The sequence below is a fragment of the Oryctolagus cuniculus genome, chromosome 2 (assembly GCF_051225735.1).
Source record: "Oryctolagus cuniculus isolate XC-2025 breed Fujian yellow rabbit chromosome 2, ASM5122573v1, whole genome shotgun sequence".
Classification (NCBI taxonomy): domain Eukaryota; kingdom Metazoa; phylum Chordata; class Mammalia; order Lagomorpha; family Leporidae; genus Oryctolagus; species Oryctolagus cuniculus.
Genome location: NC_142868.1, coordinates 116,175,723 through 116,200,047, shown reverse-complemented (window position 1 = coordinate 116,200,047; position 24,325 = coordinate 116,175,723). Strand labels below are relative to the sequence as shown.

General features: G+C 59.6%; 1 protein-coding gene across 5 annotated transcripts; it reads left to right on the top strand.

The window, feature by feature from the left end:
• The first annotated feature begins 10,182 nt into the window (after positions 1-10,182).
• ARID5A (AT-rich interaction domain 5A) lies at positions 10,183-23,682 on the top strand. 5 transcript variants are annotated; one of them, XM_051835996.3, is made up of 7 exons: positions 10,183-10,323; positions 19,829-19,947; positions 20,387-20,507; positions 20,805-20,857; positions 21,248-21,345; positions 21,649-21,823; positions 22,174-23,682. In XM_051835996.3, exons 1-7 carry the CDS (start codon positions 10,320-10,322, stop codon positions 23,392-23,394), a joined length of 1,791 nt encoding a protein of 596 aa, XP_051691956.2. In that variant the 5' UTR covers positions 10,183-10,319; the 3' UTR covers positions 23,395-23,682. The 5 variants fall into 5 exon arrangements, with proteins under 5 accessions (XP_051691956.2, XP_051691961.2, XP_089182190.1 ...); XM_051836001.3 differs by having other exon boundaries at positions 10,190-10,323; positions 19,832-19,947; XM_089326064.1 differs by lacking the exon at positions 20,387-20,507 and having other exon boundaries at positions 10,209-10,323; positions 19,832-19,947.
• The last annotated feature ends 643 nt before the right edge of the window (positions 23,683-24,325 follow it).

Genomic DNA, 24,325 nt, shown 5'->3' with positions numbered 1-24,325 from the left:
AGATTTCAGTATCAGTAACCCCCAGAGTGGCTCCATACCTCGGAGCACCCCCCCCCAGTTATCCACGAGATAGCAATTAAGGGGGGGCAACATCAGCTCTTCCAATAGGTCAGAGGCTGCCCTGTCTGCCCCGCCCCATAACACCGCCCCGCAGCCCCAGGTAGGGGCGTGGGATGCAGGCAGGCGCCCTCCTCACAGGCCCATCTGACCCTGCACGCCCCTGACCTTGGCCATGTTCCGTGCTTGTCTTTGTGTGGGTGTGTACTAGCCAGCCCTGTATGCAACACCGTGTCCCAGCGTCTCGCTGCCTGTAGGACTCCACCACGCCAGAGCAGCTGTGTGCCTGGCCCTGCCTGGGACGGCATACGGTCCTGCTTACGGGGCGGATTTTGTGCTGAGACAGCGCGCGGAGCCCAGGCGGCCACACAGCAGGGCCAGGCCAGGTGTTCTGGGCGGCCCAGGGAGATGAGCCAGCAGTATCTCCTTCCCACACCTGTCCTGAGGTCAGAACGAACTTGAGTCCAGCAGGGGCCCCTGGCCACAGCGTGGGCCAGAAAACTTCTACAGAGTCAGGGGCGTCCCTCAAGACTGAGGGGGCAACTTGCAGCGGAGTTGGGGTCTGCAGGGAGCAGAATCCATCCGGTGACCTCAGACTGGGGAGGCCCCTGGCCCTCTCTTGGGAGTTCAGGCTCAAAAACTGGCTAAATTAAAAAAAAATGTATGGATTACTGTTTCTCTGCATGAATATTAATCCATCAAAGCCTGTTAGTTTGGGCCAAGGTCCAACTGGTTTGGGATGGTCTCTAAGGGGCCCCCTGGCCAGTTCCAAGAATGGACAGAGCCCCCCTGATTTCCAGAGAACCCCCCCACACACGCTGTGCAGGATTCCTAAGATGGTGGAGAGAGGACAGAAGAGGAGACGGGGCATGAGCAGGGCAGGGTCCGGGGACCCGCAGGGCTACTGCCCTCCGCCAGCCCTCTCTGCCCCTGCCCTTTTGGGGCTCAGGGCTTTGGGCGAGGCTCCAGGGTCCCGCGACACTCGGGCCCTGGCGCTCCCTGCCTGGCAGTCATCTGGGTCCCGGAGAAATATCGGCGGCGTTGGCTAACCGAATTTTTCTTTCGGTTTGAGTCAGCTCCCGCTTTTGACTCAGATCCGGCCGGGCGAGGAAAGCGCTTTCCGAAACCCTCACCCGGTCCTCCCCGATGGGGGGTGGGGGTGGGGGCGGGAGGCGCTCGGGCGCGCGCTGTCCCCGGCGATGTCCCCCGCGCCGCGCCGCGCCGCGCAGCAGCCGGAGCTGGAGCGGGGGCCCAGGGGCTGCGCGCGGGGGGCGCCGGGTTCCCGGATCGCGCCCGCGGGGGTCGCTGACTGGGCTGGGGATCGGCCCACCAAGTGCGGGCTTGGGAAGAACTTTCTAGTTCCCATCGAGCGTTGGATCTCCGTTACGGGAAAAGCGCAAGTCTTCCTGGAGTTGCTTGGACGAATTCAACAGACCGGGCCGGTTCTTAGTTCCAGTGGTGCAGGGGTAGCGGGTGGGAGGACATCGTGGTCGTTTTTTGGGGGTTTAGCGCTTCCCCCACGCAGCTCCCTGGGGTCCTGAGGCCCCGCCACCTCCCCGGAACACCCTCATATTTCCGAGCCCCCTCTGAAGTCCCTGGGGTCACCAGGCTGCCCAGCTGTCACTCTGCCGATGCCGGCTGCAGCCCTAGCACTTCTGCTGTCGCTGCTACCACTGACTCACAAGGGGAGATGGGGATTTCTGAGCTGTTTCAAAACTTACCCAGAATATTAGGGGTTTCATGCAGCTCTTGTTTATTTAAAATAAAAAAGCCCCAAAGCCAACAAAATATGACACATGGTGCAGCAGGAGGGAGGTGGGGCGGGCAGGGACCTTCCAGGAGCAAAGAACCTATCTGCTGGGTCAGGGTCTGTCTCTCACCCCCAGCCCCTTTGCCCAGGCCTGGCCCACTCCATCCTTCTGCTTCGCCCTGAGCTGTGGCTAGGAGCTAATCTCAACAGCGCTGTTCTCAGCCCTAATGCACAAAACTGCATGAGAAGAGCCCGGAGCCATTAGTACCCCACTTCCCAGGTGAGGAGACTGGGCTCGGCGAACTTGCCTGATTGGTGGCACTGGTTTCCTGGTGGAGAAAGATGCCCATCACTTCCCCGCTCTGCCGAGGCAGCCCCGAGACCCACCAGCATAAAGCTGCAGAGACAAGCGGTCAGGGACTCAGTTGCCCTGCACGGAGTCCAAGACCCCAGGTCCTGCTCCCCTCTCTCCTCCCGGGGTCCAGCAGCAGCAGAGGGGCTCTGACCCAGGCTGCTATCCTGTAGCCAGAGGGAAGGAGTGACCGCCAGGCTTACGGAGTCACCCAGCCCGGGGCGGGGGATGCCAGCCATCAGGGCCACAGAACACCACAGAAGAGCCTGCAACAGAACAGATGCAAACACTCAGTGTCAAGACCAGAGCAAGGGGCAGTGGAGGGACAGCCCCTCCCCCCAGTGCAACCATGTTACCTGATTTATCAGGGAGGGGTGGACACCAAGTCACCTGCATGGCCAGAGCTGTCCTCGCGCCAGCCCCAATACCCAGAGAGCCCTCTCTGTGTAGCCCCCTGCCTCCCATGAAGATGGCCAGCACCACACAGGCAGGTCTGGAAGGGCCCACTGAAGCCAAGGCAGGGAGAGGGGGCAGCTTTGACTGAGCAGAGTCCCCTGGGTCAAGGCCATGGCTGAAGATACCACCAGATGGGCACAGCTGGAGAGAGAAAGGGGAACTGGACAACATCAGGGTTCCTGTAGGCTGGGCAGCTGGCTTGTGTGTGTGTGTGTGTGTGTGTGTGTGTGTGTGTGAGCTGTGGGCTCCTGGGCATGCAACACACATGTGCAAATGCACAGATACGTGAGTGCAGGTAGGCAGGCTTCTGTGTTCCTGGGTGCACGGCAGCAAAAGGATACACAACAGGTGTACAGCACCTGGGAGCTCTTTGTGGGCAGAGTGGGAAAGACGGAGGACTGGGGTGTAGACGGAACCCTGCGGACCTGGGTTTGCCATGGGTTCTCTCTGCTGGGGTCTGTTTCAAACAAACATGATGGCAATGGCAGGGAGTGGGGCTGAGGGGAACAGGCCTGGTCTTCAGGTCTGGGATGGAGTGTCGGGGAGCCGTGGGGCTCTGTGGGATGCTGAGTTCTCGGAGCTACGGACCCCAGGCCACTCTGAGCTTGACGCTTTCATCTTCCTATGTGCAGTCTTGTGCATTCATTTGGGGAACAGGAATCAGAGCAGCCCCTCTCTCAAAACCCAGGCTTCCGGGACTGAAGGGGCTAATGGAGCCCACCGAGGGTGAGGATGAGTCCCTCACCTCCCTATACTCCTGCATCCCAGCCAGATCCTAGGACTCCACCAGGCACCCTGAGTTTACCACCTGAAACCTGGGAAATCTGGGAGAAGGGAGAAGTCCAGGCCCCAAACCCAGGTCACCAAGGCCAGGTCCCGGGGCTAGCTCACCCCGGGGTGGGGGGGTGCGGTCACAGGGCAGGGCTGTGCAGAGGGGTAGCCATGTGGCCAGGGCTTGTTCCCCTGGGATAGGCAAGGGGCCCATTGCCCTAGGAGATTTTGGGGTCCCATGGAGGGTTTAAATCCTTATTGCTTTTCTCAGGTCTTCCAAAAGCTCTGAAGCACTCAGTCTGCCCAGCCACAGGCCATCTTCACAAAACCCCACCTCCACAGAACAGCCATTTGTGGAAGGCCTGTCTCACCCTCACGGTACTCTGACAAGCAGTGTCTTGGGAACCCCATTTTACACATGGGAAAACTGAGGACTGGAGAAGGTGGGTCGCTGGTCCAAGGTCACACGGCCAGCAAGGGAGGCCTGGAAAGCAGTTCTCCTGGGTCCAGGGCCTGGGAGGCTCTGCCCTAGCACCTGCTGTCCCCTGAGCCACTAGGAGCCGCTGGGAGCCTCCACCTGCTGTTGGGGCAAAGAGGGAGTCTTGAAATCGCTGATGGTCCTGCCTCAAGGATTCGGTCCTGTGCCTTAGGACCGGGCGGCACGTCAGTCCCCGCCTCTCTGGTCTTCCCCGCCAGGGGTGAGCTGATGGCTGTGCTTCTCCCAGCTGGGACCCAATGCATGCTCTGGTCCCTCGAAGGGCATTAGGGGCCCTGGGTGGGGGGGCAGCTTCTCCCACAGCCCCCTCTCCCCGGGTCCTCTTAGGACGACCACAGAGGGAAATGGCCACCTGGGTGGAGGCTTGGGGACTCCCGTCTCTCCTCCCAGCCTTCACTCTGCCACGGGCCCCTGCAGGCAGGCGCTGACACCCAGAAAAGGGCACTCACGCTCCATCGGGTCCAGTCCGCGCGCCCTCGCAGCTCGGAGGGCCGCCCCCACGAGGGGACGCGGACTGTCCCTAAAGGAGGAGGAGTCAAACTGTCCCCAGGGCCCACAACACCCGGGTAAACTGAGGCCCAGCGGGCCGCGCCCCCGCCCTGCTGGCTGGTCGCCAGCCCCCGCCCCGGGGCAGGGCCGAGCGCGAGCGCGCCCGCCGCGCCCCCTCCTGGCCACGCTCCCGCCCGGCCCCTGGAGCCCGCCTCCCGCTCTGATGTAAGCTGATATTTTAATTCTCTTACAAGGAATGGTGTTTAGAGAAATGACTTAACCGGATTACTCATCGTCTATAATGACTTGGCCCGACTCCGAAGCTATTCCTAGACGTGACGTTCAAGGCTCTCTCTACTCTGGCTGTCCCCACTCCCCCCCCCCCCCCCGCTTTTTCTTTTTTTTAATAATACCAAGAAATTACAGCCCTACGCGTGCAGCGACCCGCCCCCTCCACACCCCCGTTGCACAGCAACCTGGGAGCTGTAGTTCTCGCCCGGCCCCAAGCGCGCCCCTGCCCACCGACCCTAAGTCTGAGCTCACTTTAACCTGTGCTGGTCTCGTCCCCCAGAACTCCCCAGGGCCCTGGCACACAGGCAGCCCTCCCTGATCCTCACCATGTGCGGCTGAGCCCGTGGGCCCGTCCAGCACGGCTCTGATCCTCCGATCCTCAGCGTTCTTAGCTGTAGTATGGGGATAAACACGGAGAGTCGCATTAAGCAAAATAATCCTCATGAGAGGCTCTGGGCAGTGTGTGATGGAGGAAATGCTGGTCCCAGGTGTGGCCACCCCTCCCGGCCCCAGCCTTGGCTCAGGAAATGAAGGAGAGGGCTACAGCCTTTGCAATTGGCAAGGCCTCCAAGCTTGCCCTGCCAGCTTAGGGGCTGTGCCCTGGCTGTGGCTCCGGCTGCACACAGTAGGACCACATAACACGTGCTGGATGAATGGAGCCTGTCCCTGCTTTCCAAACAAGACCCCAGGGCCTCTGGAACTTGCCCAAGACCACAAGCTGAGCTGTGTCTAAGTGGGGATGAAAACCCAAACTTTCTCTCCTTCCCTCACCTCTCTCAGGGGAATCCGACTCTCACCCGTCAGCATCTTGGGGTATCGCCCTGCTGGGAGCTCTATGGGAAGTGGAGTGTGTGTGGGGGGCACCCAGCCCAGCACTGGCCCAGCAAAGGAGGTTTTGCAGAAGCACTGGAGGACAAGGCCAAGGCGGGGCTGGGGGAACCTACAGCCCGTGCAGGTGTGGCTCCCAGTGTGGCCAAGGCTCTCGGCCGTGCGCAGGTGACAGGAGGCTGGGACTCACAGTCTCTGTGCCTGCACCACCTCCTCCTCCCCGCTCCCTCACCCCCAGCAGCTTCCCAAAGGCCAAAAGCTATTCTTGTCTTTTTCTAAAAGAGGCATTTGAAAGCATGAGCCCATTTTTTCCATCCCTGAGCCTGGGTATGGTCTATTTCGGGCATTTGTTGTTTTCCATGAGTGGCAAACGCCACTGTGGCCTTTCCTGGACAGCTAGCAGGGGGGCCGGGCAGGGGCTGGAGGCAGGAGAAGGCGGAGCCAGCAGTCAAAATACTTCCCGCTCCATTCCTCCTTTGAAAACAAAGCCCCAGGGGCCTTTGGCAACTGTGGAGCCTGCGGAGCCTGGGAACTGAGCAGAAAACTGGCTGAGTGTTGTTTCCTGAGGGTGCTGGGTGCCGGTGTGGGTGCGGGTCCCAGAGGAAGTGACAGCACTGACTTTGCTGTGTGACTTTGGACAGCTCACTTAACCTCTCTGGGCCTGGTGGCCTCTCCTCTGGAAAGAGGCCTACATCAGGGAGGATGGAACCAACCCCAGGGCCAGGACCAACAGGAGGTGCTAAGACACAGCCAGCTCAAGATAGGAGCAGCTTCCAGCTCAGCCTCGGGGAACTCTGGCCATCTCCTGAGCCTTCAAAGTGTTTTAAGGGGTTCTAGAATGTTCTCAGTGGGACTCATGTTGATAAACACTTGACAGTGATTAAATAAAGGCACTGTGGGGAAGTGAACCGCAGATGGGACATTTCTCTCTATCTGCCTCTCCAACAAGTAAAAATAATTTTTAAAATAAAAATAAAGACATGGAAGGCCGGCGCCGCGGCTCACTAGGCTAATCCTCCGCCTAGCGGCGCCGGCACACCGGGTTCTAGTCCCGGTTGGGGCGCCGGATTCTGTCCCGGTTGCCCCTCTTCCAGGCCAGCTCTCTGCTGTGGCCAGGGAGTGCAGTGGAGGATGGCCCAGGTGCTTGGGCCCTGCACCCCATGGGAGACCAGGAAAAGCACCTGGCTCCTGGCTCCTGCCATCGGATCAGCGCGGTGCGCCGGCCGCAGTGCGCCGACCGCGGCGGCCATTGGAGGGTGAACCAACGGCAAAGGAAGACCTTTCTCTCTCTCTCTCTCACTGTCCACTCTGCCTGTCAAAAAAAAATAAATAAATAAAATAAAGACATGGAGTAGGGGCACCGAGGGCACCCAGCCCTGCAGTTATGAGAGGAGCCCATCTGTGTGCTAATGTGGAAGTGTCTCCAAGACCTGATGTTGCTCAAAAACACAAGTTGTAGGGCCGGCACTGTGGTGGAGCTGGTGGAGCTGCCGCCTGCAAGGCCAGCATCCCATATGGACACCAGCGCACAATCCCGGCTGCTCCACTTCCGGTCCAGCTCTCTGCCAATGCACCTGGGAAGGCAGCGGAAGATGGCCCAAGCACTTGGGCCCCTGCTTCCATGGGGGAGACCCAGAAGGAACTCCTGTCTCCTGGTTTTGGCCTGCTCCAGCCCTGGCCATTGTGACCATCAGGAGAGTGAACCAGCGGATGGAAGACCTCTCTTTCAGTCTCTCCCTCCCTCTCTAACTCTACCTTTCAAATTAAAAAAAAAATTTTTCAAAAACACAAGTTGTGGAATGGAACGATCAAGATTGTAGCATTTACTTAAAAACCCACAGAAGACAAAACTTTGTATTTTCCTATACCATAGAGGCAGACGTTTACGAAAACGAGTAGGGAAAGTGCTAGAGGACTTTACCCGGTCTGATAACAGCCCTTACCTCTGGGCAGAGAGGGAACAGGATTTGGGCTAGTGTCGGAGAGGACAGATTTATTTATCACGTTTTTGCAGGAAGAACGTGTTTCTTCATTAGTGTTGGTTTGCTTCTCTTAACGGAGACATGTGGAGAGACACTGAGACGTTAAGGCGGTAGGCACCTCCTCCCCGTCTCGGGTTGTCCTGGGCGGCATCCTGTGGTCAGAGGCAGAGGTGTACGAGATACAGGCTTGAACAACAGCACCGTTTATGCTTACAGAGGCAAACAGAGATAGCGTTCTCTCCGCAGGATCCAGGGCTGATGTAAATGACTTTCTACTGCAAATCGTTGCCTCAGGAGGCAATTAAATTTGGAGCATATTGTCTCCAGCTTGGCACCTGCAGGTGCTGACTTGCCGAGGCTTTGCACACCAGCCCTGTCCGTGAGAGTACACTTGCCTGTCTGGATGGCGGAATCACCCTGGCTTGTAGTGGGATGAGCTCCTGCCTTGTAGGACAGTGAGTTCCTCATCGGTGGGGGTGTCCAGTCCAGGACAGAAGGGTTGGCTTAGACTGCAACCCTGAGGGCAGCATCCAAGTCTCCATCCCCACGCTAGTGCCTGGTCCAGTCACTCCGTAGAGAAAGGCCGAGCCACCAGAAGCGTGGGAAGCTTGCATCACAGTGTCTCTGCCAGTCTCGGCTCTCCTGGAGGGGAGAGTGGCTGGTAAGCCTGGGAATGGGGTGTACTGCTTTTTTTTTTTTTAAGATTTATTTTATTTATTTGAAAGGCAAAGTTACACGTAGGTAGAAGGAGAGAGAGAGAAAGTCTTCCATTCACTGGTTCATTCCCCAAATGGCCACAGCAGCCGGAGCTGTTCTGATCTGGAGCTAGGAGCCAGGAATGCCTTCCTGGCGGGTACAGGTGCCCAAGGACTTGGGCCATCTTCTACTGCTTTCCCAGGCCATAGCAGTGAGTTGGATGGGAAGTAGAGCAGCCAAGACTCGAACCAGCACCCATATGGGATGCTGGCACTGCAGGTGGCGGCTTTATCTGCTATGCCACAGCACTGGCCCCAAGGGTACACTGCTTTAATCACCATTACAACCATTGTCCTTGGGGGCTGGCATTGTGGCGCAGTGGGTTAAGCTGCTGCCTGTGATGCCAACATCCCATATTGGAGCACTGTTCCAGGCCCAGATGCTCTGTTTCCAATCCAGCTCCCCGCCAATGTGCGTGAGAAAGCAGCAGCGGCTGACACAAGTGCTTGGGCCCCTGACGTCCACGTAAGAGACCCAGATGGAGCTCCAGGCTCCTGACTTTGGCCTGGCACAGCTCTGGCTGGGAGTGAACCAGGGGTTGGAAGATCTCTTCCTCTTGTCTCTTCCTTTCTCCCTGTCACTCTGCCTTGCACACAAATAAAATACATTTTTTTAAAAAGTGGTTCTAAATGTTGACTATGATGTATGTGTTACAAGATCTAGGAGAGCTCACTCTTACAAACCGACCACTATGAGGTTGACGAGGGGTTTATCCTGTGCAGTCCACAGTGCTGTCTGCTCTTGGCTGAGCCTGCAGCCATCTGCCATCCTGGGGCTAAAGGGTAAGGCCAGAGGATCAGCTACACCTATTGCTGCCCTGGTCGATTTGTTTAGTGTCAAAGGGAGCAACCGTAATCTGTATCGGGGCTGGGCAGGCCAGGGTACAACCACAAGTGCAGGCTGTCTGGGTATAAGGGATCCTCTTCCAGGCCCAGATGCCCATGTCTGGCTCTGGCTCCACGTCCTATCATCTGTCTTATTTGCATTAATCTCTCAGCCCTCAGTTTTATCCTGAAAAGAGAACAATGATGGTGTGAAGGGTATAGAGCTGTCATGAGTATTAAAAATAATCCAAGGTGGTGTAGCAGGTAAAGCCACCGCGTACAATGCCAGCATCCCATATAGGCACTGGTTCAAGTCCCGGCTGCTCCACTTCCAATCCAGCTCTCTGCTATGGCCTGGGAAAGCAGTAGAAGGTGGCCCAAGTCCTTGGGCTCCTGCACCTGCATGGGAGACCTGTAAGAAGCTCCTGGCTTCGGATTGGGCCAGCTCTGTCCATTGTGGTCATTTGGGGAATGAAGACCTCTCTCGCTCTCTCCAGCTCTGCCTTTTAAGTAAATAAATCAATCTTTTAAAAATATAATACAAAAAGTTTGCGTGCAAGGAACAGAGTTCAGGTCCCAGCTGGCTACAAGTTTACACCCCGCCCTTAAGTCCTGAACCTCACTTTCTCCTCTGTGGCCTGCACAGGTCCGAGTTACTGCTGGCTCCGTGCCTCTTTGCCTCCACGCACCCTAACCCTCATCCTCACCTATTTGGACCGGCTCAACCTGGAGCTGCCACCCTGTCCATGTGACCTGTGTGGACACTGGCCATGGAGCCAACCTCCTCTCCTCCTATGCTGTGCTGTGGGAGTGCCCAAAGCCACTTTCAAGTCAAAGGCAGGCACACTTTGCTCACCCCACCAAGTTCTCAAGGCTCTGCTGAGAGCAAGGGTTTTCCAAGACTCTAGTTTTGCTTAGAGGAAAACCAAGGCACAAGGTAGCAATGATTCTTGGTTTCCTGCCTCAGCTTCCCTGGGTGAGGCGTCTAGTCCATTCCTGGTGTCCTGGTCCTTACCCCGGGAAGAGAGAGGTGCGCACTACAACTCCCAGAGATCTTCGGGTACAGGGGGTGGCCCCTGCCCGTGGCTAAAAAACTGGACCCGCCAATGGGAGCTCAGAGTGGGGCGGAGGCGGTGCCCTAGCGGGGCGTGGCTGCGGGGAGGCGGCGGGCAAGCGGCTCCGCGGGCAGTCTAGCAGGAGCTCGGGGTGCGGAGAGCCGCGCGCGCGGAGAGGGTCCCGAGCGGGCGCCGCGGGACCTCGCCCTGCCATGGGTAAGCGGCCCTGCGACCCGGTCGGCCCGGGGCTCGGCGGCCCCGCGGGGGAGGACGCCGGCTCTCGTGGCCGCTGGTGTGGCTCTGGAGGGGCGCAGCGGGGCCCGGGGCGGCTGCGGGGCCGAGGGCGCGGGATAGTGAGCGCCGTCCGGGCGCCGGCGTCCCCAAGCCCGTCGCGGCATGTGGGAGGCCGGGGGTGCCTACGCGCGCTCTTCGGGCAAGGGAAAGACTAAAAGTTTTGGCGGCCGGGGGGCTTCCCGGGCGTTGATCTCGAAACTCCTGCCGCCGTCCCAGGGCCGAGATGTACCAACCCCGGAGGGTTCTGCCGCCCCACTTCCTGCTGCGGTTTCAATCTCGAGCGGGTCCGCTCATTTGTTGTGACAGCTGTCAGCAGCGCCGTCGCGGCCCCCGCCCCCGCGCCGGCCGGCGGTTCTCAGAACCGCCCGCGCCGCCGAGAAAGGCGCGCCCTGGGCGGCCGCCGGTTCCTGAAAGTGGCCGCGCGGGTTTTCAAGAACTCGCTCGAGCGCGCTGGGAAGATCAGTGGCGGAGGGGCGTGCTGCCACCGCCCGTGTGGACTCCGGGCTCCCTCCCCAGCGCCTCTGTCTCCTCTTCTCTTCCCTTGGGTCCCCAGAAGGGAAGGGGGGTGGCGGCGGGGAGCCAGAGGGGCGGAGAGGGCCGGCGCGCAGGGAAGGAGACGGGCTCCGCTTTGCGCTCAGCCGGAGTCGGGCGCAACCCGGGCGCCTCCGCATGGTCTAGGGCTCGCCGCCCTCCTCCCCGCGGGCGCAGACCCCTGAGAGCTCCCGGCCCACCGTTGCTGGTGCCGGCAAGGAGGGGTCTGCGGGACCCTGGGGGAGTGTAACAGGTGCTTGTTGCTTCCAAGCGAGCTGCCCTGCTGGGAGCCAATCCACGAATAGGTGTGTGTGTGTGGGGGGGGGTTCCTTGTGACTGCAGGTAGCGCTAGGGCGGAGAAGGAACTGAGGCCGGGAGACCAGCGTGGGTCTGGCAGTGGGAGGCCTCCAAAATCCCTCCCCTCTCCTCCTTAGCTCCCGTTTGCCCACGCGATGCCATTTCGGACAGGTCACTTAACACCTTTCTCCATGGATGGGACGGACACCTAGGAAACAAGTCAGGGTGGGAGCTGCTACTGTGGGCAGGGAGGGCAGTGGGGCCACTCTGTCCTGGACTCAGTTCCTTAAGGACACTGCAGAGCTAATTAGAGAGGGCCAGGGAGCCCCCTACTTGGTGCTTCCGCCCCGGGCAACACCCCCATCTGTCTGTACCCTCTCAAGGCTCTTGGCCCCAGCTGCCCCCAAACCCTGTCCCTTTCCCGCTGTGAGCGGAGGTGTTGAGGGGGCTGGGCTGTGGCGGATGCTGTGCCCTCCATCTCAGGAGTCCCACGTGCAGCTCGTCCATCCGCAGCACTGGCTCCAAATTCTGCCCTGGAGCAAGGTTCGAGTGGCAACCGCCAGGCAGCCGGCTCCCAGCCACGGGGTGGACGGGCCGCTTCCAAGGCTGTCTTTGTTTCGGCTCCAGCTCTAAGAAACCGAAGCCAGCAACCTCTGGCGGGGGGTGGGGGTGGGGCCGTGTCTGCTGGTTGTTATTGAGGCCGCTGTTACCATTATTGTCATAACTGACGCAGTGTTCCCAGTCCGTGACTTTTCATGAAAGGAAGTGGCACTTCCTTCCCAGCACGCCGAGGGGGTAAGTGGGGCGGGCCAGAGAGAGGGGGAGGGCAAGGGGTGTGTCACACTTCTTGCCTGGGCATCAGGGGTACCTTGGGCACAGGCCGAGGTTTCAGGAGCACCTGCCGAGGTGGGCAGCGGGCAGGACAGCAGGCGTCAGTCTCGCCTAGGGGTGTGTGCGTGCAGGCTGGGCTGTGGTTTGTGGCGAAGCCTCTTTTCTCGCTTTCTTCTGCTTAGAACCTTGGCCCATTGAGCGTAGCGCACCCAGCGCACAGATGGGGAGACCGAGATACAAAAGTAGTGACTGGTTCAAGTTGCAGCTGTGTGGTGCTAGGGCCTCACCGAATCCCCCTCCTGCCCCACTCTCACTGGATCCCAGCTGTTGTCTGGCAGAGTGGACAGAGGGCAGGCTCCTAGGCCACCGACTGCCCCATGCCCTGTGCCCACCGTCTTACCCCAGCTAAGCTCCTCCTCTGGGAACCCTCTGCCCCGCCCTGCTGCCTTCACCTTCCTCCCAGGCAGGCTGAGCCCTGGCCAGGGGCCGGTCCCCGGCTCTTTCAGCAAGCGGTTTGTTAGAGAAATCTCAGTAGGTATCAGCAGTTCTTCCTTCCTCGAGTCTGTGAAGAGGACACCTCCTATGCAATGGTGGGGACCTCCTGGGCCAGGGCAGCTGGGCCCGAGGCGGGTGGGGGTGGAGGTCTCACCCTGGCTGCAGCCTGCCGCCTCACGTCCCACCACTTGGCTCACTTAGCAGTCGACACAGACCAGCTCTTGTTGGCAGAGTAATGGTGACGCGATGCAGATCCACTTGGGGACAGAGGGCAAGTTTCTGCCCTCTGAGCTAGGAACTTGGGGTCTCGGCGATCCCCCCCAAAAAGAAGCCAAAACAACCCTAGATCTTAGGGTGTGTTGGAGCAGAGGGCTCTCGTGCTGAATTGCAGCCCTAACACTGGTGGGCTGTGTGACCTTAGGCAGGTTCCTGAACGTGGGCTCGGGTGCGACATCTGTAAAAGAGGGAATAACAGCCCCTGGGTGGCTGGGAAGATTCAGGAAGGCTATGGGGCAAGGTGCCCGCCCCGAGGCCAGCCAGAGTGCGGGGCGGGCGGCGGGGGCGGGGTTGAGTCTGGGAGCTGTTGGATCAGGTGGCGCGCACAGCAAAGCTGAGAGCGGCCTGAGACCCAGATGACTTTCAGGCACGTCCGGGGGTCCCAAACGGACCTCCCCACTGCTGTGGTTTTAGGGTCCAGGGGTTGAGCTGGATTCAGGCACAAGCCGTGAAGCTGAACAGAGATTAAGATTCATAAAATGAGGAGGACCTGGGCCCATCCTCGGCCCAGAGCCCGTAGCCACGCCCACTCACTGCCTAGGGGGCGGGGAGACCTCCTCTCCTGGCCCAGACGCCCAGCCCCCTTGGGCCTCTTCCTAGTGGCCAAAGGAGAGAATCGCAGGGGGTCCATGGCGTGAGGTCTGACGGCTGATGCCCAGGGGCTGGCTAAGCCCATCTGTGAGCTGCACAGGGGCTTGATGAAGGAGCCTCTGAGGTTGCAGAGGGGACCTGACTCCTCGGGGCAGGTGGCCCTAAAAGACAGCTGCCATCTCTTCTCCAAGTATTTTTCTTTTTTGTAAAAGGTTTATTTATTTCTTTGAAAGGCAGAGGCAGAGAGAGAGAGAGAGGTCTTCCATCTGCTGGTTCACTCCCCAAATAGCTGCAATGGTTGGAGATGCGCCGATCTGAAGCCAGGATCCAGGAGCTTCTTCCCAGTCTTCCCACGTGGGTGCAGGGGCCCAAGCACTTGGGCCATCTTCCACTGCTTCCCCAGGCCATAGCAGAGAGCTGGATGGGAAGTGGAGCAGCCGGGACTCGAACCAGCACCCATATGGGGTGCTGGCACTGTAGGCGGTGGCTTTACCTGCTACGCCACAGCTCCAGCCCCCTCCAAGTATTTTTCTAAATGTACACACAATCGATCAGAACCTGAGTGGCATTTTTTTTAAAAGAGAATATGACAAAAAAGTTCAGCTGGCATAGTTGAACAAGAAGGGTAATGATGGAGAGTTTCCTCTGAACAGTTCACAAAGCCACAGCATGGGAACAGTGTGCGTGGACCCCAGCCTTCCACAGTGCAACAGAGCAGAAAGTCAGCTCTGTCCCCGTGAGCACTGAGACGTGGGTAGGTCACACTTCCAGTCACTGGGGCTACCTCACCAAGGGGCCAGAACCTCGCAGTGGACCCCTGTCCATGCATTCCACCAGAGCAGATCCCAGGGATGTCAGAGCCAGCGATGGGCCAGTCCTCGCCTTTGGCGTCGGCGCTGTTGCAGGGTTAGGGAAGCCTGTGTCTGAATGATTTTCCGGCAGGGAGCAGAGACTTTGTCTCGTAAAACTGGTCCTCACAGGTAGGACATCTCAGGCAGCGTGCAAGAAGGGATTCCGACCCACAGACTGGAAGACACAGTAACTCAGTGCCAAGCAACAGCCAGGTGGGGCAAGGTGTGTGTGGGGCGGGCAGGGTGGGGGGGTAGACTGGGGTCGCCAGCTCCATCAGCCCCTCCCCTTGCCTGCAGAACCCGGAGAGGGCCCCAGCCCTGCCACTTGAGCCCTAAGTCAAGCGGTGCGAGAGCTGGGAGCCAGACAGCCGGAAGGCTCACCTCATATCCGTGGCAGCCTGTTTCAAGCTTATTTTTTGTGGTAGACCCCACCACTTTTTTTTTTTTAAGATTTATTTTATTTGTTTGAAAGAGTTACAGAGAGGCAGAGGCAGAGAGAGGTCTTCCATCTGCTGGTTCACTCCCCAGATGCCTCCAACGGCCGGAGCTGCGCTGATCCGAAGCCAGGAGCCAGGAGCTTCTTCTGGGTCTCCCATGCGGGTGCAGGGCCCAAGGACTTGGGTCATCCTCCACTGCACTCCCAGGCCACAGCAGAGAGCTGGATCAGCATTGGAGCAGCCGGGATGTGAACTGGCGCCCATATGGGAGGCTAGCACTGCAGGCAGTGGCTTTACCTGCTATGCCATAGTGCCAGCCCTGGTAGACCCCTTTTTACAAATGAGGATTTCCCTAGGGTTTAGGCCACTATCCTAACAGACAGACACAATTCCAAATATGGAAATCTCCACAATCAAAATCCCTAAGGTCTAAATTTCTTAAAGTCAAAATCCTGAAAATATAGTTCTACAAAAAAATTTTAATGATGTTTATTTATATATTTTTAGAGCAAGTTTATTTGAGAAACATAAAAATGACAGAACCCTTCATGGACCACTTTATGCAGTAACAAAGGCAATACAATAATATTTTTGTAAGCATAAACATGTATACTTGCGACAGTTGCCTGGTTTTTTAAATGGCAGATAAACCATATTCACAAAGATAAAGGTTAAAAAGTGGAACCTGGGGTAGGTATTTAACTTCGTGATTACAGACACCTGTGTACCACATCAGACCATCTGGGTTCCACACCCGGCTCTGAATCCTGACTCCAGCTTCCTGCTAGTGCAGACCCGGGGGTGGTTCCAACAGTGGGGTTCCTGCCACCCAGGTGGGAGGCCTGGATTGAGTTCCTGGTTCTTGGCTCAGTCCTGGCATTTGGGGAGTGAACCAGTAGCTCTCTCAATAATTATTTTTTACATGTAAGAAAAAAATGGTGCAAAGTGTAAAGCACACATTACTATGGTGGTGATTGCGTGCACCCAGCTTTCTTTTTTTTTTATTTTTTATTTTATTTTATTTTTTTATTTTTTTTACAGGCAGAGTGGACAGTGAGAGAGAGAGAGAGAGAGAGAGAGAGAAAGGTCTTCCTTTTGCCGTTGGTTCACCCTCCAATGGCCGCCGCGGCCGGCGCGCTGCGGCCGGCGCACCGCGCTGATCCGATGGCAGGAGCCAGGAGCCAGGTGCTTTTCCTGGTCTCCCATGGGGTGCAGGGCCCAAGCACCTGGGCCATCCTCCACTGCACTCCCTGGCCACAGCAGAGAGCTGGCCTGGAAGAGGGGCAACCGGGACAGAATCCGGCGCCCCGACCGGGACTAGAACCCGGTGTGCCGGCGCCGCTAGGCGGAGGATTAGCCTAGTGAGCCGCGGCGCCGGCCACCCAGCTTTCTAACTGTAGGTATTTGCAAGTCCTTGACATGAGCCATCCAGACCTGCAATGTGGGATGGCCACTGTGGCGCAGCGAGTTTGGCCACTGCGTGGGACACCCACGTCCCATGCCACAGTGCCTGGGATCGCGTCCTGGCTTCTCCACTTCCAGTCCAGCTCCCTGCCAATGCGTCCAGAGGGCACAAGTGGTGAGGAGGTCTGGATGGAGTTCCTGGCTTCTGGCTTTGGCCATGTAGCAGGCATCTGGAGAGTAAACCAGCAGATGGAAGATCTCTCTGTCTGTCTCTCTCCGTCACCATACCTTTCAAATAAATCAAGCTTTAAAAAACAAACACAAATTTCCATGGGCCCACACCATATAGGCAGATGCCCAAAGAGCTGAAATCCCAAGAAATTTTCCAAAGGCAGATGTAGAAGGAAATTATTTATTGAGGATGCTTTACCAAATTCTAAAGTTATTTATTTATTTTAATTGAAAGGTAGAAAGAGAGAGGGAGAGAGAGAGAGATCTTCCGTCTGCTGGTTCACTTCCTCCAGATGTCTATAACAGCTAGGGTGGGGCCGGGCCAAAGCCAGCAGCCAGGATTTCAATCAGGTTTCCCAGGTTGGTGCAGGGACCCAGGTACTTCAGCCATCGCTTCCTGCCTCCCGGGGTGTCCGTTAGCAGGGAGCTGGATTGTAAGTGGATCCAGGACCTGAACTCAGCCCCTCTGATATGGGATGCGGGTGTCCCAAGCCAAACATCTGCCCGGAGGTTCACGATTTTTGCCTGATTTTATGATGCTCACACACAAAGCCACTGTTATGATAATGCTTCACGGAGACAACTTTGCCAAAAAAAAAATGCATAAAACATATTAGAACTCTGTCTTTCTACCTTTTGCACCATCAGTAGTGGGCACCATGCAAAGACAAAACACATAGCACAGTGAATGCGCAAAACTAATGTGGCCATTTAAAATAGTGGGGAAACACTTGAAAAAGAGAAAAAAGAAAGAACACTAAAAAGGAAATTTGACTTTCGGGATTCCAACCTTTGGGATTTTAGTCTTTTGGGGACTGTGACTTTAAGTTTAAGCTTTGGGGATTTCAATATTTGATTTTTTTTATGGGATTATGATTGGCACTGGAATTATCTGGAGCCCTAAAGGATGGGGCACGTTAAAATATTCATGGCAAATGGAATTGAAACATAAATTTTTTGTTGTAAAAAATGCTTTGGAATCTGGGCGTTTCAAAGAATTCATTAAAAATGTGTATTCTGAAAAACCTAGTAAGTTTCAAAGTGGGTTGTTTTTGTTCCGATGTAAATTTGTCTTTGAATCTCACCTTCCATGAACTTATTGAAGTCTGTTCGTATAAGTGATGGGGGCAGGGAGAGATCGGGGCAGCCAGGGACAGGACAGAGGGCAGCCAGGAGGAGGGGCGGACCCCCCTCGCCACACACTGTGACAGTGGGCCGAAGGCCTGCAGTGCAGAGGCCATGCAGGGTAGAGAGCTTTAGTCCTGGCCAGGGGATAATGGAGGCTGAGTTCATCTGGGGACTCCGGGAGAGAGAGAGAACGAGAGAGAGTGCCTCCCTTTGTGGCTGTGGGCACAGGCTCTGGTCCCTTTCCCATCTGGGGTTAAACAGCTCCGATGGGTGACCTCCTTTCTAGGTAACCCAAGTGCCTGACTCCAGGAGGTGTGCCTGAGAGTGCAAGGGACCAGAGAGCTTCCGGGCCCTCAGCCTGGCCACCCTTGGGTGATCCTAATGGGCCTTGGTCCAACCAACTTATTTTTCGGAAGCTGAAGAGGCAGCAGCTTGCCGGCAGGTTTGCAGGAGGGCTGCAGTGAGCCTGGTCCCACTCGGGACCTGATGGAGGGAGCCCTTGGATGCTGGGGCTCTGGGGCAGCCGGAGGGAAGGGAAGAAGAGCGTGCAAAGCAGGCGGGCAGGCAAAGGAGAGCTGGCAGGGAGAGTGCTCTGGCAAACGGAAGACCTCAGGATTTCGCAGTTCACCAAGACTCCAGGGCCTCCCATTTCACAGAAGTCTTCAGGCAAAGACGCCTGAAGACTTGGTTGGAAAGGTCGCTAAGTGTGGTGGGTCAGTTGCACCCGGGGTTTCTGGAGGCTGGCCGAGTCACAAATGGTCAGAAGCCAGCCCCAGAGGGTGGCCTGTGGCTCCTTCTTCTTCTTCTTCTTTTTTTTTTTTTTTTTTTTTGACAGGCAGAGTGGACAGTGAGAGAGAGAGAGAGAGAAAGGTCTTCCTTTGCCGTTGGTTCACCCTCCAATGGCTGCCGCGGCCGGTGCACCGCGCTGATCCGAAGGCAGGAGCCAGGTGCTTCTCCTGGTCTCCCATGGGGTGCAGGGCCCAAGCACTTGGGCCATCCTCCACTGCACTCCCTGGCCACAGCAGAGAGCTGGCCTGGAAGAGGGGCAACCGGGACAGAATCCAGCGCCCCGACCGGGACTAGAACCCGGAGCGCCGCTAGGCAGAGGATTAGCCTAGTGAGCCGCGGCGCCGGCTGGCTCCTTCTCTTTAACAGCTGTCATGTCTCATTGGGCCCATGGGAGCTCCTGAGGTTTGCACACAATGGTCTCAGCAGCCCCTGGACTGCTCAGACAGCCCTGGGGTGGGGTCCTGCTCCCCAGGGGAGACTAGCAGCTCAACCTCTCTGGTGTTAGTGTCTTCTGGGACTAAGTGAAGAACAGACGTGACAGCCCAGGACCTCAGGGCAGGAGCGTGTACCCCGACAGCCTCCCAAGGGTCGGCCAGGGCCGGTGCAGGGCTGCTGTTCCTGTCCTTTTCCCGGCTGGAGTGGAGGGATGTCTCACAGGTTCCCGGCAACAAGAATGTCCTGAGCTGGATGGAATGAGCAGTACGGGACAGTTCATGCTAGATTAACAAAGAAAGGAAGAAAGGTTGTGGAAAGAGGTGTTTTCCTGGTCTCAGATCTGCTGCCAGCTGAGTGTAGCCCCAGGCGGTTTCCAGTAGTTGAGTTTTTGCAACCATCAGCAGGACAGAGCCGCTGGCTCCTGCTACCCTCCGCGCAGGGTTCTAGCCTACCTGGCACCTACCGTGTGCGTGGGAGCTTGGCGGCCTCAGCCGGCTCTCCAGGAGCCGAGGGGATGGGGGAGGGCAGGGGTCTGTGCCCGGCTGGGGCTGGCAAAGGCCACCCCGCAGAAGGGACTTGTCAGCAGAGATATCAAGGGTCCCCAGGAGCCCTGCAGGTAGGGGGAGCATGGAGCCCAATTAGGGGCAGTTAGAACTCAGGGGACAGCCAGACTGGGATTCGTGCCTGCATTGTCCCTGGAGGAGCCACCATCCAGGCAGCCCCAACCCCACGGGGCAGCTTTCCGACTTGGGCTGAGCTGCTGCAGATCCTCTCTCCAAGCACCATGGCCCGACCCCAGCCTCCCCTAGCTGGACCCCTGGGTGGGTTAGGGTTTTCTTTAAAGATGTGGGGAGAGGGCTGGGACGCAGGAAAGGGGCACAGCAGGTGGAGTCAGGGGTGAGAGGAGAGGAGGGCCCCAGCCAAGGTGAGCCTGTGAGTGTGTGTGGTGCTGGGACACAGCCCACGTGCAGCCAAGAACAGTGGGCAGAGGACGCGTGCAGGAGGCAGGCGTGGAGCTACCCCTCCCCTGGCCAGTCGCGGGTGGGGATCTCTCCTGGGCCATCGTTCCTCCTGCCTGCATCTCATGTGCTCTCTCTCTGTCTCCCCTCTCCTCTCTTCCCTGTCTCCTAGCAGCGCCCCCTGTCAAAGGGAAAAGGAAGCAGTCAGAGGAAGGGGACCCCCTAGACCCACCTGTGTCCCCTAAGCCCTGTGGTGAACACAGCAGGAGCCAGAGCCCCGTCGGACTGGAGGTGAGTTGGGTGACTCCCCTGGGGCGTCTTCCCGCCATCCCCAGTCCAGGAAGCACGGGGTACCTTCGCCCCTTCAGCTTTGCCACAGGGGCCTGGGGGCGCTGGGCCTGTCTTCCAGGAACCCACAGTCAGGTGTGACATGTCAAGAGCAAGCTAAGGAAACGATCCTGGCCTGGAGAGGCCGGGAGAAGGCAGTGGCCGTGTCTGCGGCAGCCCGCTGCCCTGGGCTGCCAGGCCTCTCTGGAGGTCCTGGCCTCCAGCCCCTGTCCTGGGGCCCCAGACACCGTAGCTGCCACTTGTGCCTGCCCGAGCCAGAAGCGGGCTGGGTGCTCCAGAGCAGCCTGGGGTTGGGGGCCAGACAGCGGATTCCTCCCACGGCCAGCGGTCTCTGCACATCCCCAGCCACCCCCCACCCCAATGCCTCCTGTTCTTTCCCCAGGACTCCCCTGAGACAGGCGGGGAGCGGGAGGAGGAACAGGCCTTCCTGGTCAGCCTCTACAAGTTCATGAAGGAGCGACACACGCCCATCGAGAGGGTGCCCCATCTCGGCTTCAAGCAGAGTGCGTCCCTGGGGTGCAGGCAGGGAGGGGGGCCCAGCAGGAGACCCCACCCAAGCAGGCAGGCGCCTCCCCACTCCCGGGTGACCTGGGATGCTGCCAGCCCACAGAGATTGCAAGTAGAAAGAATGCAGCCTTCAGACTCAGGGCTGACAGTGGGGGGTCTGGATGTCCACCCTTGCTGGCCACGGCCATCGGTGCCCAGGGCGCAGCCTGCCCTCCATGGCGGAGCCTGGGTCTGGTGCATGCTGACCGGGGTGACCGCGGAGACTGACCGGCTTGCCCCTCTCTAACCTCCAGTCAACCTGTGGAAGATCTACAAGGCAGTGGAGAAGCTGGGGGCGTATGAGCTGGTAAGGGAGGCGCCGCGGGCGCCGTGCGGTGTCTCTGGGGCTGGGGAAGGGGGTGCGCGGGGCAGAGCTGACCCTGCCTCCAGGAGGGAGCAAGAGGCAGGATCCCAAATCCCGTCCCTGGTAGCTGCGGGGACTTTTGCTCCAGGCTAGTTCCCCTCTCTCGCCCATCTGCTCTGCCCTCCCGTGCTCGGACAGCTGCTTGGGCCAGCAGCCGGGTGGCCCCTGGGAGGGAGAAGGGACGGGTGCCAGGCGAACCCCTCCGGCCCGCCTTCCGGGGCTGGAGAAGCAGCTGCCACACTCCTGTCTGTGAGCCAGGGTGGGGGGGACCCGCGCCCGGAGCGCCCCGCCGCCAGGGGGCATCCGCCGCACGCTCACAAGGTGCCCCTGCAGGTGACTGGCCGCCGCCTCTGGAAGAACGTGTACGACGAGCTGGGGGGCAGCCCGGGCAGCACCAGCGCCGCCACGTGCACGCGCCGTCACTACGAGAGGTACGCCGGGGCGGGGGGCGGTTGCTGCGGGACCCCTGGTGCGGGCAGAGCGTGAGGCGGGGCTGGACACGCCTTGGGGTTGTGCGGCTGGATATGCCTGTCCCCCTCTCCCCATCACCCGGGGCAGGGTGTCGCGTGCGCATGCGCCGAAAGCCTCCTGCGCAAGGTGAGGAAGCCCCCAGGTTGGCTGTGTGCGGTCAGGGCGGGCACGCTCCTCTAAGCGGCGGCGGGGCAGCCAGGGATCTTGGAGGAAGCCCGGCAGGGGCCCTGGTCTCCCGGCGGACACCCCTGGCTCCTCCCCAGGCTGGTCCTGCCTTACGTGAGACATCTGAAAGGCGAGGATGACAAGCCGCTGCCTTCCTCCGAGCCCAGGAAACAGTACAAGGTGGCCAAGGAGTCGCGGGGCGGTGACAGGGCCCCAGAGAGGCCGAAGAAGGCGGCGGCAGCGGCGGCAGTGGCAGAGAGGCAGGTGGACCAGGTGAGCCCCTGGCCAACACGGGCCACCCTGTGCCCAGCCTCTTATAGCTCCCCCTAGTGGAGGGGATGCTTGGAACACCAGGAACCCAGTGTGAGGGCAGGACCTGGAGGGGCTCCAGGTATCCTGCAAAGGGTTGTGCTGTGGGGTCTGGGGTCCCGCCAGCAGCCAACCTGCCAGTCCTGTGTCTCAACACTGCCTTGTCCTCTCAGGCAACAGGGCCCCACTGGAAACTGCACACAGGTGCCCCAAGGGCTAGCAGGGGCCCCTGGGTGGCCCGATGAAACCCTGCTGCTTCTGGTGAGTATGATGGCCCATGCCCAGACCTGAGGCATGGCTTGTTTTTCTTGCAGGTGATGCCAGGAAAGACCAAGGCCGATGCCACTGAGCTGGCACGCTTCCCCATCCAGGAGCCTCCCAGGGACAGCACGGAACAGCTGGGCCCAGCCTCGGGGCCCGCTCTGCCCTATGTGGGTGCCAGCAGCTGCCCTGAGGCCTACAAGCGACTCTTGTCCAGCTTCTACTGCAAAGGGACACATGGCATCATGTCACCGCTGGCCAAAAAGAAGCTCCTGGCCCAGGTGAGCAAGGCGGGGGCCTTGCAGTGCCAGGAGGAAGGCTGCCGTCACGGCGCTAGGGGCCCCAGCGGGGAGCCCCAGGGGGCCCCAGCCTTCCGTCTCTCCGAGAGTCCCCGGAGCCCGAGCAGGCCGCCTGAGAACTCCGGCCATCGGCTGAGCCCGCAGGAGGGACCGCAGGCCCCTGGAGGCAGCCCCAGGGAGGAGGCGCAGGCCAGCCCGGTGGTCACGGGCTGTTTCCACGCCTACCCCGCCGAGGTGCTGAAGCCCGTCAGCCAGCATCCCAAAGACTTCTTCGCCAGCCTCAAGGATCCCGGGGTGCTGCTGGGGCCTCCCGGCCAAGAGGAGGGGCCGCCGGCCAGAGAGCCTCGGCCGATGTGGGGCGGGGATGCCAGCCGGCCTTCGGCGTTCCACAGAGGCGGCTCTGCAAGGGGCAGCTTCTACCCCAAGCCCAAAGCCTGCTGGGTGTCCCCCATGGCCAAGGCACCCGCAGAGAGCCCTGCGCCCCCGCCTGCCCCGCGCAGCAGCCCAGGCCTTGGCAGCAAGCGCAGCCTGGAGGACGAGGGCTTTGCCCGCGCTGGCAAGAAACTGCGGGCAGTGTCTCCGTTCCTGAACGAGGCGGACGCCAAAGAGGGAGGGGCCAAGCCCACTGGGGGCGTGGCCGTCTCCTGCCTGCTGGGCCCGGCCCTAGGGCCTGCGCCCCCGGAGGCCTACAGGGGCGCCGCGCTGCGCTGCCCGCTCAGCTTTGCCTGCGCCCCAGACCCCGTGAAGGGCCAGCTCGCCCTGCCCTTCAGCCCCCTGGTCATCCCGGCCTTCCCAGCCCACTTCCTGGCCGCGGCGGGCCCCTCTCCCATGGCTGCTGGCCTGATGCCTTTTCCGCCTGCAGCCCTAGACGGTGCTCTCCGCCACAGACTGGGCCCGGCTCCGGCTGCCTGGCCCGTGCCTCCCGTGGCCACCTACGCTGCGCCCCACTTCTTCCACCTCAACACCAAGCTGTAGGTTAGAGCCCCCGGGCTGCGCTGAGCACCCCCTGCTGGCCTGCCCTGAGCGCTCTGGGCTGGCGGGACGCTGGCAGCCAGGGAGACACTGGGAAAGCTGACTTGGGCTCAGCGAAGTGACGCAAGCCCAGGGGGCTGGCACGGAGTTGGCAGCCCACAGCTGGCGGCCCCAGAGCAGCAGAGGTGGGCATGGGGATGGGGTGAGGGTCCAAGGAGCCGGGCAGCAGCTGGGGCATCCAGGCTGCCTCTGGAAAAATGCAATAAAAAGACACGAGTGTGCTTCTGCCCAGCCTGAGGTGTGGCCCTTGGCCATAGTGGGCACGAGAGACGAGGGGCCACCAGCACACCCAAGAGCAGCCCCGGAGCCTCCACTGGCCTCCTGAGGGGGCTTTGCCATGTATCCTGCGCCTTCTTTCTGGTGCAGGTGTGGATCCGAGGCTCTGGGTAGCTCAGGGACTTGCCCTGGGCATGTGAGTAGCAGGACAGGGCCGTGCGTTTGCTATGACCCCAACACCGAGCTGAGCCGCAGGAGCCCGGGGCCTCCAGGTGGCTGTTGGCAACACTCCCCAGGGGCCGAAGCTGGCCGGGAAGTCTGGGTTGGTCTGCCCTGGTGCTGCCCGCTGCCCTCTGCCCCTGACCCCACCCTGGTGTGGCTGCTGTGCTGGGCTGACACAGCTGCAGGTGCCTAGAGGGAAGAGGGCAGTGAGGGGGCCAGGCCTGACCTGGGTATCTGTTGTCAGTGAGCTCTGGGGGTCTTCCCTGTGCCTGGTCCAGCAAGGCCACAGGGGACCCTTTGCAGCCTAGCAGCGTCCTTCCTGTGGGTGCCGGGTGGGGGGGAGCGGGGTGCCTTTCAGAGCTGCCCCTCCCCTCTCCTCCCCAGCAGCCGGTTGTCAGAAGAGCTTCACACCCGGTCCTGGGAAAACTGTGCTGCT